Source organism: Pollicipes pollicipes, unplaced genomic scaffold (assembly GCF_011947565.3).
Source record: "Pollicipes pollicipes isolate AB1234 unplaced genomic scaffold, Ppol_2.1 Scaffold_7231;HRSCAF=8579_pilon_pilon_pilon, whole genome shotgun sequence".
In the NCBI taxonomy this organism is placed as follows: Eukaryota; Metazoa; Arthropoda; class Thecostraca; order Pollicipedomorpha; family Pollicipedidae; genus Pollicipes; species Pollicipes pollicipes.
In genome coordinates this window covers 16,291,987-16,305,251 of record NW_023597034.1, presented here as the reverse complement: position 1 = coordinate 16,305,251, position 13,265 = coordinate 16,291,987, and the positions used below count along the sequence as shown (strand labels likewise).

Genomic DNA, 13,265 nt, shown 5'->3' with positions numbered 1-13,265 from the left:
TCGGCGCGGCGGCCGGCCGCGGCCGGCAGCGCCTGCCTCCGCAGTGACAGCCGACAGGTCTGCTGCGGTGCACGCGTTGCCCGGGTCCGCCAGCGGCCAGCCCGAAGTGTCCAACAGGAAGACTCCGCGGCGGCCGCGTGACCCGAACCCGGCCGACAGGCGCCGGCGGTCCAGGCCGCGGCAAGCTAGGCAGTGAAAGCCAGCGCCGCCAGCTGCGCACGCAGCGACCGCCAGCCGGACACCATGTGCGACCTGCACCCCAACTGTGCGTCGGTCTCGATGCTGGAGCAGGCGAACGTGGCGCCGAGGAGCCGAGCACGGCCCTGCCGCCCGGCCTCATGGCGCTCAGCCACGACGAGTACGCCAAAACGGTGCGCCCAGTGGCCCGATCGAGAGCGCTACTACGACGTCAGCGACACGCCCATCTCCATGTGAGTGCCCGGGATCGGGAGCGCCTCGGGTGGGAGCAGGGACGGTGTGGAGACACCTGTGCAGTGCTCGCCCCGGGTGGGACTGAAGTCTTCCGGACGGGCGCTGGCAGCGGCGGCTGGAGCTTGCGACCGTACAAATCGGACTGCTTATCTGGGGTTAATGAGCTAATTACTGTTTGTGCGCAGCTTGGTGACCATCCAGACTACTTATCGTTCGGGGATGACGGAACAGGGCCACGCCCTCTCGGACAGAGATTACAATCGCACGATGATGACCCAGTCCGCACACAGTTGATATGTGGCATAGTTTTCCACACGCAGATGCGCAAATGTCCGATTACCTTGTTGCCATAGCAGGCAATCATCGAATGACTTGGATAGCGAAGGAACTTGAAACTAAAGCTCGAGTGCAAACACGCTTAGTCAGAATAAGCGCTAAATCGACTTCACGCGCCTGTGAAAGAAGGGAAAAGTCTAGGCTATCTCGCGGCAGCCCTCCGCTCGCAAAAAAAAACAAAAAAAACAGCCGTCTTCCGTGTTCAGTTCACGAGCTCAAGCTGCCCGACCCGCACAACCAGACAACAGCCATCTGGATCACTTCACCCTGCGTTTAGTCTATGAGACAAACGTGGGAATGACTGATGCACTGCTGGAGCTGTGAGTCACACATCCCATGATTCAGTTCTCATACTCATGGAATGTTCTCGGTAGTGTTCGCCGCTCAGCTGCTCAGCCACTCGTGTGCGCCGTCAAGTCTCCGGCATGTTTTCACGAGACTGCACTCTTTCATTCTTTGCATGCCAGTTCATGCACGCCTCAGCAGCATCGAATAACATTTCAAAAGAGAAATGTAATGATGCAGTCAACCAACCGCCAGTGATTTATGATTATTTACGAGTAGTCGTGCGGATACCCATGCACGTGAAGAAATGACGTCCTCGTACGTACGACGTACGTCCTCGCTATCGTACAGTTAGCCAAACAGTTAAGACAAGAAGGTGCTCAGTAGCCATAGCTCCGGGTCAGCCGTATGTCAGGCACTAAACTCTGTGCAGGACCAGACATAACGAGCACGTCATCCCCGCACCTCGACTCGAGAAGTTCGCTCACGATACCGCCTCACGCGGCATGAGATAGGGTGGCCAGTAACAGAAGAGGCCGGTGCAACATGTCATTTATCGACTCACGACATCAACACATTGTCACTGGTTTCTCTGCTAAAATAACAAGACTCTTTCAACCACGCCTCTCATCTTATTGGAGGCAAGGAATGGCCAGTCACCACGCAGGTCGTCATGCCTACCGCCAATGATACCTCAGGCGCCACCAGAACAACGGCTTAGATGGTAGCTAAGTACTTTAGTTTTCCACCGAGATGCAGCAAAGCAACGCACATTTCTGATTCAAGCATGCTTAGGTTATTTCTGTCCCAGCACTCCCAGAACGACACCGAGGCGCCAGAACCCATCATCATGTCTGCATCAGGCCTCCGGGGCCGCCCACTGCATCGGGCCTCCGGGGTCGCCCACTGCATCAGGCCTCCGGGGCCGCCCACTGCATCCTACCTCGCTTCTGCAGAGCTTAACTAGGTCTGCTGTTGCTGAGGTCCGACCGAATTCCCGAAGACGGCGTGTGCACACCGCAGGAGGAAGACAACTAGCGATTGACAACGTGTAGTAGTACATGACGCCAGTAGTGTCACATCCGCAGAGCTGACCTGACCTTCGTGACGCCAACGGGGTTATCAACGAGATACACTTTATTTGCAATGCAATTTGCTAGTTTGGGTGCTGTTTGGGGTAAACTAGGGCGGATGCGAAATCGAGGAGGCAGTGTGACAAGCGTATATGAAAAAGCAGAAGAGGCAGTGCGAGAGTCACTGCGTCATTTCACGACCCGCTAACTGGGGGCGGATGTGAAGCCGAGGAGGTAGAGCGGCAGTCACTGCGTCAGTCGCGTCGTCGCCGCCCAGCCGGTGGCATGCCGCCGCCGCCGCCGGGCAGGGCGGCGACGGCGCACCGGGCGGCCTGAGCAGCCGGTCACGCACCGGGCGCGCCCCGGCCCGCCAGACGGCCACGCATGCTGAGAGCTGGCAGGCCGGTCAGGCCAGTCACGCAGCTCCAAGTGGGCCCGACCCGCCGGCACGGGTCTTTTGCCGCCGCCGCCGGCCAGTGCTCGTTTAGTACCGCTCCTGCGGCCCTCCCGGCAGCGACGCTCGGTGGCGCGCCCGGTTATGGCGCCGATGAAATATGTACCGGGTTCAGTTTTGCGTCCGCTTTCGTGGCAGGGGTCCGGACGATCTGTCTGTTTTCATCTTGGCTGGCCTCCAACGCTTCGCGAGGGTTTTAAGGATGACCTTCAGAAGTTCAAATCCGTAACATAGTGAAACAACATTAATGAATGGAAGGCTAGATAAGCCCTCAGTGGGAGCGTATAAAGAGCAGTTGATTTTATATCCTCTAAGATGTACTAGCGTGTAAAATATTTCAACTGAATATTATCACCACATGTCATCTTATGAAAACCGACGTGGTATGAGTTCTAAAAACAAGTGTTCTGGTTGGACATTTTGGAAAAACCATTAACATAACAATCTTGCCTGTTGTTTAAAGTGGCAATCGCAGCTAAATATTACAATTTTGGCGCAGAAATTCCAAAACACTTCCGAAAGTCTCGAACCCACACCCGTCGAATTGAAAAGCAAACTTTGAAACGCTGAGCTGCAGCGTCCTAAAAATCGAAAGATCTTCTATAGTATTTATTTTGTAAGTTCATTCCATTGGTTTGCAAGAGGACTCTGATTTCAGAGCGCTTGCTGAGTAGAGATTGTTGCGTGCACTCTGATCCCTCAAGTTTGGTCGGTACCGTTAAGTAAATGGTTCTGCCTCCAGACTTTTTGCCAGACAGGACTGCCTAGGTGATGGCGTGCTATGCGGTTCGACGACACGGCAGCACCGTGCTGGGTTCATCCTCTCTGGCGAGTTGCCAGCTGACCTCTTTATATGTCAGTCGTTCCAAACAACCCGGCCGCAGTGAGACTTGCACCCAGCGCCGCTGTCTTAAGAGTTCAGCGTCTTTTCCGCAGAACACTGAAGCGGCTAGTCATCCGGCAGCGGCGGACCTCACAGCGGCTGCATCCTGTAGACCAGCAACTTTGAAGCGGCTTGCATTACATGCATGTAAAGTGCATCGTTTTTCACAGGACACTCTCACCTCTGGTTTTACACCTTACCACCATGCCACAAACTGGCGGGCTGCTGTGGAGTCCACTTGGGGCGACGCTGGGTCTGAAAGGCTGCTGTGGAGTCCGTTTGGAGCGTCGCTGGGTCTGACGGGCTGCTGTGGAGTCAACGGAGCGACGCCAGGTCTGGCGGGCCGCTGTGGAGTTCGCTTGGGGCGACGCTGGGTCTGACGGGCTGCTGTGAAGTCCACTCGGAGCGACACTGGGTCTGGCGGGCCGCTGTGGAGTCCACTTGGGCGACGCTGGGTCTGACGGGCTGCTGTGAAGTCCACTTGGAGCGACGCTGAGTCTGACGGGCCGCTGTGGAGTCCACTTGGGCGACGCTAGGTCTGGCGGGCTGCTGTGATGTCCACTCGGAGCGACGCTGGGTCTGACGGGCCGCCGTGGAGTCCACTTGGAGCGACGCTGGGTCTGGCAGATTGCTGTCGGCAGCCAGCTAGAGTCCGCCCGGGCCGACAAACTCGCGATCTGCTTCTGGGCAGCGGCTTGTACAATGCACGCTGGCTAACCGATGGCTGTATTCTCTGGCTTTGCATTCGATTTAAGAAGTATTACACTGTATGTTTCACGAGGCAATCGCATCAGAACGTTTTCATTGCATCCCATCTTCCGGCTGTACAGCAGCCGGGCGTGTAAAATATTTCACTTCGGCACGCCAAAGCCAGCTTCCGTTCTAAGCCAGAGATTTGGGCGGGCCCCGCCAGTTCCGGCCCACAACAACGTAGCGGTTCACACCCAAGCGGCTAGTCAGCTAGGAATGCAACTTGCTTGATACGACATGTGTCAAAGCGCACCTATTCATGGACATCATGAATGCACCATGTCGTCGCGAATGTATCCAGCTTCTGAGAGAGCTCGGCCTGTATACAGTTAAGCAGCCAATTATGTTTGACATTTTTGTTCCATGGTCTGACAGAGGCGCTAAAGGAATTCAAAAAGCATGCCTGGGATGGGCTTAAGAACAGTTACGAGCAGACCAGGATTGTCGCTTTTTTGCATTAACACCTGTCCTGAAATACTGGTTTTCTACCTCACCGACGTGGATTTAATGGGGTGATGACTCAGATGTCTGTAATGTTTCAGCAGAAGCGCCACGATTCCCTGAGCTCAGCACAGTGATCTCAGGAATGGGCGGATCTCAGCGCCAGCCGACCCGGTCTCCGGACGCTCGATCGCCTGACAAAGGTCATTAAGAAATCTATGTGCCCCATGCTCGGCGAATTACGAATCGCGACGGCGGCGGGTTTATCGCACCTGAGTGCCAGAACACGCCGCTCCCGCCGTCGGGGCGTGACCCACCCCTGATTGAGGGAACCCGGGGACGCGTGATGGGGTGTTCGCATGACGCGACCGTACGGACGTGGGACCACATCAGCTTAGCTGACTGTCCGAGCGCGGAGCTTCCTGTCGCAAGAGACAGTTTAAATAGCAACGCCTTCTTTATATCATGAAAAGCACTCATACCACCACTTCCTTATTTTTTGCCCTACATCGGTGGCGTTCCCCACGTACGCGCAGCCGAGCTAGCATGAGTTTTGCGCCGGCGGTGGCCTCCGTACTGCCGGGGCGCCCCCAAGCCCGCCACGGGGGGTGGCGCCGGCAGGGGTCGTGCCCTCTGGCGCGCGCGTCGCCGGCGCGACCCTGCGCCACCTTATATGGGTCAGTCGGGACGGCGGCAGCCACGCCGGGACCGAGCTGGGCAGGGTCAGGCCTGTGAGCAGCCGGCCCGGCCTCGGCCACCGAGGGGCCGCGGCCACCGTCACGGGACCCGCGGTCGCGGCTCTCACCAGATGACCTGTGAGCAGCCGGCCCGGCCTCGGCCACCGAGGGGCCGCGGCCACCGTCACGGGACCCGCGGTCGCGGCTCTCACCAGGTGACCTGTGAGCAGCCGGCCCGGCCTCGGCCACCGAGGGGCCGCAGCCACCGTCACGGGACCCGCGGTCGCGGCTCTCACCAGATGACCCGGGAGCAGGCGCCGGGGAAGTAGAGTATCACAGGGGGAACCAGTGTGGCCGCAGGGGATCCCAGGGGTCAGACGTCAGACTGAGCTGCTGTGAGCGGTGAGGGACCTGGACCTCAATCGGCAGACTCGGTGTCTGTCAATTTGAGTCTGGGGGACCGTTAACTTCAGACAAGAGGAGTACGAGCGTCAGCATGAGCTCCAGTTCTCAGACACGGTGGCTGTGGGACATGCCGGGGTGGGTGGTCGTGGTGCTCGCCATTGGAGCCGACTGAGGGACTGAGGGCTGTGGGGCCTGGCTGGAGGGCCGCGCTGGAGGTCAGCGGGCGTCACTCTGTCGGCCCGACTGCCAGCCGTAGATGAGCGGACAGACGCCCGAGATGGATGTGTCCCGGCTGGCGTCTTGCTCCCACCCAGCGCTTATATAAGCGGCGGATGAGTGGTGCGCGCGGCCGCAGCAGCGAGGAGTCCCCGCCAAGCGCACGGAGGTCTGAGAACATGGGAGGCAGTGAAGTGCAGAAAGGCGCCACTCGAAACTATAAACATGACGGATATGATCCATTCGTGGAAGGCGGGGGGGGGGGGGGGTTGATCTAAGGGATATGCGCCGATTTAATCCCAAGAGGCTGAAGATATAGGTAATGTTTCTTCATTTCTTGTGAGAGGCAGCTCGGTACACCTGATAAGCATTCATCACTCGATTAGTCTCAAAGAAGTCAAAGAACGTTCAGAAAGACCTTGCAGACACCTAGCAACAGCGGACGGGAATTGCCAGATGATCGCGAAATAAAACACCGCACGTTCTCACCACACAGTGTTTTGATTGCTGTCATACGGGCCTGCAACCTACTTTCAGCCAATCAGCCGCAAAACATGTTACCGACACGTCTGATCCGTTAGCCAGTTAACAAAACATGTTCACGACACGCCTGATCCTAAAGTCAGTCAACAAAACATCTTAACGACACGTCTGATCCGTTAGCCGGTTAACAAAACATGTTCACGACACGCCTGATCCGTTAGGCAGTCAACAAAACATCTTAACGACACGTCTGATCCGTTAGCCAGTTAACAAAACATGTTTACGACACGCCTGATCCGTTAGGCAGTCAACAAACCATCTTAACGACACGTCTGATCCGTTAGCCAGTTAACAAAACATGTTCACGACACGCCTGATCTGTTAGGCAGTCAACAAAGCACGTCGGTGCCAACATACCGCCAGCTTTCCTTTAAGTCGTTTAAGTCCACGGCTGCCACCCTGTACATCCGACCCCTCACGGTGTCACTGACACCAAGCTTACTAACACGGCCGACCTTGAGACATGTGCAGCAACGTCATCGTCATCGTCATCGTCATCATTATCCAGAGAGGCTTGAGCAAGACAACGCTCGAAACATATGCATCTCGGTACCTCTCCCGTGCTGCCGACGGCGTTGACACGTGCTAGGTGGCCTGACTCGCGGTCAAGCTCGTCACCAAGGCGGGGGAGTAGGTGGGTGGGGGGGGAGGGGGGGGGGGGCACGTCACAACGACACCAGTGATCCGCTACGTGCCGACGCCCGCCATGATCGCGCATCGGTCGTGACGGGGGAGTGGGTGGGTGGGGGGGAGGGGGGGGGGGGGGCACGTCACAACGACACCAGTGATCCGCTACGTGCCGACGCCCGCCATGATCGCGCATCGGCCGTGACGCGCGTGACCTCCGCCCCGCGTGATTCGTCACGAGCTTGAGACAGCCGTAAACAGGCACGTGGCGGTGGCTGGACAGCCGCGGCACAGCATCAAACAAGGAAGCAAGGCGCCGCGCAGGTCATGGAGTGGAGAGCGCTCCATTCAATTGTATGCCGGCCGATTTGGGTTTCCCTTTGTACGTTTATGCGCGGGAATGATGTATGAGGCTATCAGTTAGGCTGCGTGCCTTTCCTGATGACAGATCAGATTGGTGGCTGACCAGAAAAATCAAACAGCATTTGCAAATACGAATGTAAAAAAACCTGCCACTGCGGTGATAGCATACAGGTACCAGTGGTCAGGCATCTGCATTACAATGCCAATCTCGAGGGCACTCCGTGCAGTTATAATAATTGCTGCCATTTTGAATAGCATCATACTTATGCTGATTTTTATGATGATAATGACTGCCTACGTAGTAGTAATGGTTACATACCGATAACCGTTCGCGCACTTACGATTAGGTACGAAAACGATGCAAGCGCTACAGCTTATTGTTGTGCACGCATGTAACTGATCGGTTTTTTATGCCGTGGCCTTGCGCGCCAAGGCACGCCCAGCGAGTGGCATTCATGTCCAGACTTCAGGAGTGCGTTTGCCGCTAATTGTGCCACTTACTCCGCTTCGATTACCCCGGGTGCACCTCAGTACATGTGGTGCCAGATAGAGCTACGGTGGTGATGCCGATGCCACTGTTTGGTCATGGGAGCATGCCTGTGCAGGCAGGTGGATGGATCGGTGGTACCAAACATCCATCTTTGGATTGGGCGAGCTGTCGCAAAACTCACGTCATTATCTCTTCTCTCAGTTACGATGTCTTGCAACCAAACAATGGTCCCTGTGAAACGTTTGCAATGATTTAAAGTTTGGGTCATTAGGCTCGTCAGCTGATCAATGTTCTCGCGATGTTTATCAGCTGGAAGATCGCTATCTGCGGTGAAGATGTTACGGTCGTGACTCCAGACGTGTGTTCTATTACGAGCCGTCTGACTCATGGGGAGCACGCGATGTTATCCACGGCCTCCTGAGTCATCTGCCGGGTCGAAGCTGGCCGTCAGGTGGGCGTCGACAAGATGTGGTCACCGGGCAGACTGCCGTGGCTGCATGGCCAGGCGGCTATACATTCACCTGGTGGCTCCAGCCAGCGGGATTACTGAGCCCACCTCTGTGCAAACTGACGCATGTAATAGCTCTTTTGTTCAGCATAATAAACGATGCATTAGCGAATGCACTGTGTTGCATTTATCAGAACGCTCGGCCTTCCGGCGATCCGCCCAGTTTGCCCGAAATGGCGATCTTACACCCGGGAATCATGGACGTGCTATCTGATTGTAGTGCTGATTGAAGAAACCCCACATGCCACAAAAGGGGCGGCGACTTAACTGCGCTTTGTTCTACGCAGCGCGCAACATCACGCCTGCATTTATTATGCAGCCACGTGCAGCGTATAGCCCTCTCACATTGAGTCGCCACAGAGTATCAGTCTACCGCATGACACGCCCTTGTACCCTCTTCGTTCGCCATGCCCTCCTCGCCATCGCCCGTTGACAGCTGCGATCCCCGAGCGTAGAGCGTCGGCGCACTGCATGACGTCATTTGTCTCACGTCTATCCCGTAGCGATGCGGTCAACCGACGCCGACGCATTTCACGGGCACTATGGTGCGGAAAACGGGTGGGGCTGGGAGCGTCTGATGACGTCAGCTAACATGGAACATGTTCTATATAGGCATGAAGAAGCAAGGGCACTGGATACTGGGGATACACCAACGGACCCCAGCCTGGCAACCAGATTTCAAAGGCGGTGTCGGAAAATGAAGTCTGAAATCGTGGACTAATGCGTAGTTCACACCACAGTCAGCCTCTATCCCGAGACACGCATGGTTCACGCCGCCGCTCAGGCTTGCGCGGAGGTGCGGATGCGCAGGCGCCAGCCAGCCGTGCTGACCAGCCTTGCGTGCGACGCCTCGGCGATGGCGCCGTTTTGCCCGCGGCACAGCCGTCACCGCTGCCCGTGCCCGTCTCTGAGTCACCGCCCGCCGCGGGACGTCACACGCCAGATGCCAGATGCCTGAGAGGCGCCCAGACACCGCCAAACAACGCCGGAGGCTGCCAGACACCATCAGAGACTGCTAGACACCGCCTGACACCACCGGAGGCGCCCAGACACCGCCAAAAGCTGCCATACACTGCAAGACACCGCCAGACCCCGCCGGAGGTTACCAGACACCGCCAGAGGCTGCTAGAGATTGTCAGACACCACCAGATGTCGCCAGCTGTCGCCAGTGGTTACCAGACCTCAGGTTGTGCAGCTTTACCAGGCGCGTTCCAGGACGCCGGATGTGTTGGAACAAAACTGGACACTGCGTGGCGCCAACCGGTGCAAATCGGGCGCAGCCACTTTGTGTTTGACTGGATGGGACTTGCTCACGAACGGTTTCCGACTCCCAGAGCGTGAGTCACGTGAAATTTTGAATCATACAATGACAGTGACTCACACGGCACGTCAGCCAGCCGCCCGCCCATGGCAGTCAAAACACGAATTACCACTCACTGCCTCGAGAACCGACAGAGGGCGTAGTACTCGCTAGCAGGTGTAAAGACAGGCCTTCTTTCAATCGAACACCTACCGGATTTCTCATGCATACAAGGCTGGACTAGTAACCAGAAACATCAGTGCAACAGGCAGGCACATTTCTCGAAGGCGGCAACACTGTTTCTTCAGCGGTCAGAGCCCGCAGGCAGTTACGCCAGAAAGGTCGCTCCATTTCTGACGCAGCCGCTTCAAGCCGTGGCTGAATGCTCAGGCAGAATAGTCCGCCTCGCCCGTAAGGGGTGACGCTGTGGGCCGCGGGTGGGTGTTGACGCCGTGGGCCGCGGTTGAGCGGTGACGCCGTAGGCCGCGGGTGAACGGTGCCACTGTTGGCCGCGGATGAGAGGTGACGCTGTGGGCCGTGGGTGAGCGGCGGTGCTGTGGGCCGCGGGTGAGCCGTGATGCTGTGGGCCGCGGGTGAGAGATGACGCCGTGGGTCGCGAGTGAGCCGCGACACTGGGGCGCGGGTGAACCGTGACACTGTGGGCCGCGGGTGAGACGAGGTGCTGTGGGCCGCTGGTGAGTCCGTGACACTGTGAGTCGCGGGCGAGCGGCGACGTTGTGGGCCGAGGGTGAGTGGTGACGTTGTGGGCTGCGGGTGGGCGGTCACGCTGTGGGTCGCGAGTGAGCCGTGCCGCTGGACCACTCCGCAGCGATAGCCCTGATGTCACCACTCTTCAGTCGTACCCACCACGTCTGGTCGGGGCAACACAGATACCACTTGGGCTCGGCACTGAGTGATGCCATGGGCGGATCAAGACATGGTAGGCAAATTACTTCTAGAATGTACTCGAACTTTGTTCAGTCCATAAACCTCAAAGTGATTGGATGCTTCTGCTAAATTATCTATGCCTTGGTGGTGTAAGGGTGACTCATGCCACTTCTGATTATTTTTAGCATCTCGCAGCAAGTTCAAAACACCACGTCCACAATCATGACACACAGTGCAACTAAAGAATATGTTGAAAAACCGAAACGCGGCTGTTAAAACCTCGCTCAACCCGCTTGCACACTATTTCGCTATTTAAGGACAAATCTGCGTTCACCTAGCTAAACGAATGATCTCGCGATCGCGACTGACAGCGTGCCGGGGACGCAGACAAAATGGTCCAGGACACGAATCTGACTGCCGATTTCATCAGCTTCGCGAAAGCTGTCTTTCGAGATCGCGACGCTGACTCCCCTCATGAATCAGTTAAGCTGACGTGTCACTACTCGGCTTAGCCGGCGGTGTCACTACTCGGCCAGGCCGGCAGTGTCACTATCCGGCCAGGCCGGCGGTGTCACTACTCGGCCAGACCGGCAGTGTCACTATCCGGCCAGGCCGGCAGTGTCACTACCTGGCCAGGCCGGCGGTGACACTACTCGGCTTAACCGGCGGTGTCACTACCCGATCCAGCAGACGGTGTCACTACCTGGTCCAGCAGGCGTTGTCACTACCCGATCCAACAGGCAGCGTCACTACCCGATCCAGCAGACGGTGTCACTACCTGGTCCAGCGGACGGTGTCACCACCCGGCCAGGCCGAAAATGCGACACCCGCGACACGCGGCCGTGCCCTGCCCGTCACCGATCTCCCAGGACTGCCGGTGTCGATACGGGCCCGCCGCGGTGCCTGGCCATGAAAGGCGGGGGTCGCCCGAACGGCGCCAGTGACGGCTGGCCGCGGCTGAGGTGCCGGTGTCATGTGTCGTCTCCACCGCCGCGGTCGGCGCCGGGACGCCGGGCCGCGCTGCCGCCACAGGCCTGGCGGCACCAGACATCAGGCGCAACAGCTCCCTCACCCGCTCAACAGGCTCTAGCGGTAAACGTCCTCTGTAACGGGGAGATCGCTGCGTCCTTTGCACGCCTGTCGCCGCCCCAGACCAGTGGCAAATGCGCCGCTTGCAGATGAAGGTCCTGTCAGAGTCCCTTTGGGTTCCTGGGGCCTTCGAATGGCGCCTGTTGAGTAATTCGTGTGGACTGTCCAGACACTAGTGCGCATCAGCCATGGGGCGAGGTACGGCGCTGCCTTCTGCCCTTGTTTAGAGGCGCCACAACGGCGCTGCGCTCGATCCCATTTCCCCTCAATCATACTGACGCATCTGGTCACGTGACCAGGCGATGCAAGCTCTGCGTAGTTGCCGCGCGTGCAAGGCACACGAGTCATGTGACGCCTCCACGTGCCGCGCGATGCGCAGTTTTGTGCTCTTATGACGTCATCGGTTCAGCCAGCGACCGTAGATGGTGCTGCCCCTGTTCGCTAATCGGTGCTGCCGTTATGCCCCTCTCTCGGCAGGCATTAATCGCGAGGAGGTGATGCAAGGGAAGTGATTTGGCGCCAGCCTTGGCGGCCTTTCCGGCTGGGGCGGGGCGCCTGCGCCGCCTCGGTCACGTGCCTGACACTGCCCTTGGAGCGGCGCGCGGCGCGAGCGTGTCGCGGAACTCCCCTGTTTGTCGGCACTCGGCCGCCCACGCGGCGGTAGCTGCCGCGCTGCTGACTGCCGCCGCCTGCCGGACCGCCAATTTTCCACTTAAATATCGATCGGGTGGAGCTGATCGCTGCCTAAAGTGGCGGAGCAGTGTCCGAGGATTCAGTCTGTTTGGGAGAGAGACCATGCTCCCGGAGGCGATGCTGTCGAAGGTGATGTTGTCTGACCGCTGAAGGCGCGCGCCGATTGTGACGTCGCTGTTCGGTGACGCGCGGTACATCGTAATGTTCACATCGAACCAGACGCGGCGTGCCACGAGGCTTGGCGTAACAGGCATCTGGTGCGTCGAAAAGCCTGCAGAGGGGTACCATGACAACTGGTGCTTCCGGTGGTTTGTCTGCTCTGTAGATGCGACTCGAATTCTGCCAAATATTGCCTTCCGAGTGAAGTATATTTTGTCCACTGAGACGTTGCTGTGCGCTGTTGCTGTCTGATGACGGGACTGCTAGCATTAGTTCATGAACCATGCGCTCCCGTACATCACCAGCACGTCACCAAAGCTGTGGTGATTGGAATCGAATGGTAGTTGGACATTTATATGACGGGTGGTTGCGCCGGTGCTCCGGCTAGTGACTTAGTCGGTTGGTGACAGACTCGGCTGGTCGGTGACTCAGCCGGTGGTCCACCGCCGGCTATACCTAGAGCTCGGCCAGTGACATGGACGCAGGACCACTCCCAACCTAAAGCGGCCGTCTGTACGGGGATTCGTTACTGGTTGGGTAGTTTATCTGGTAGCTGGTGCTGCTGGCGGCTCGGCCGCCTGTGTAGTGATTGTATCGATCGCTGTTTCGACCGGGCTGGCGGCTCGTCGGCCGAGCCACCAGCGACCCTTCAG

The 13,265-nt window shown here is 57.8% G+C and overlaps 1 protein-coding gene across 1 annotated transcript in view; it reads left to right on the top strand.

Moving 5' to 3' along the window:
• Positions 1-243: 243 nt before the first annotated feature.
• Positions 244-13,265, top strand: part of LOC119109777 (serine/threonine-protein kinase 17B) — a gene marked incomplete at its 3' end in the record, with an annotated part of 48,558 nt that continues 35,536 nt past the window's right edge. Inside the window, 1 exon segment of the mRNA XM_037233531.1 lies at positions 244-431. Within this exon segment, the coding sequence (XP_037089426.1) occupies positions 244-431 (188 nt within the window).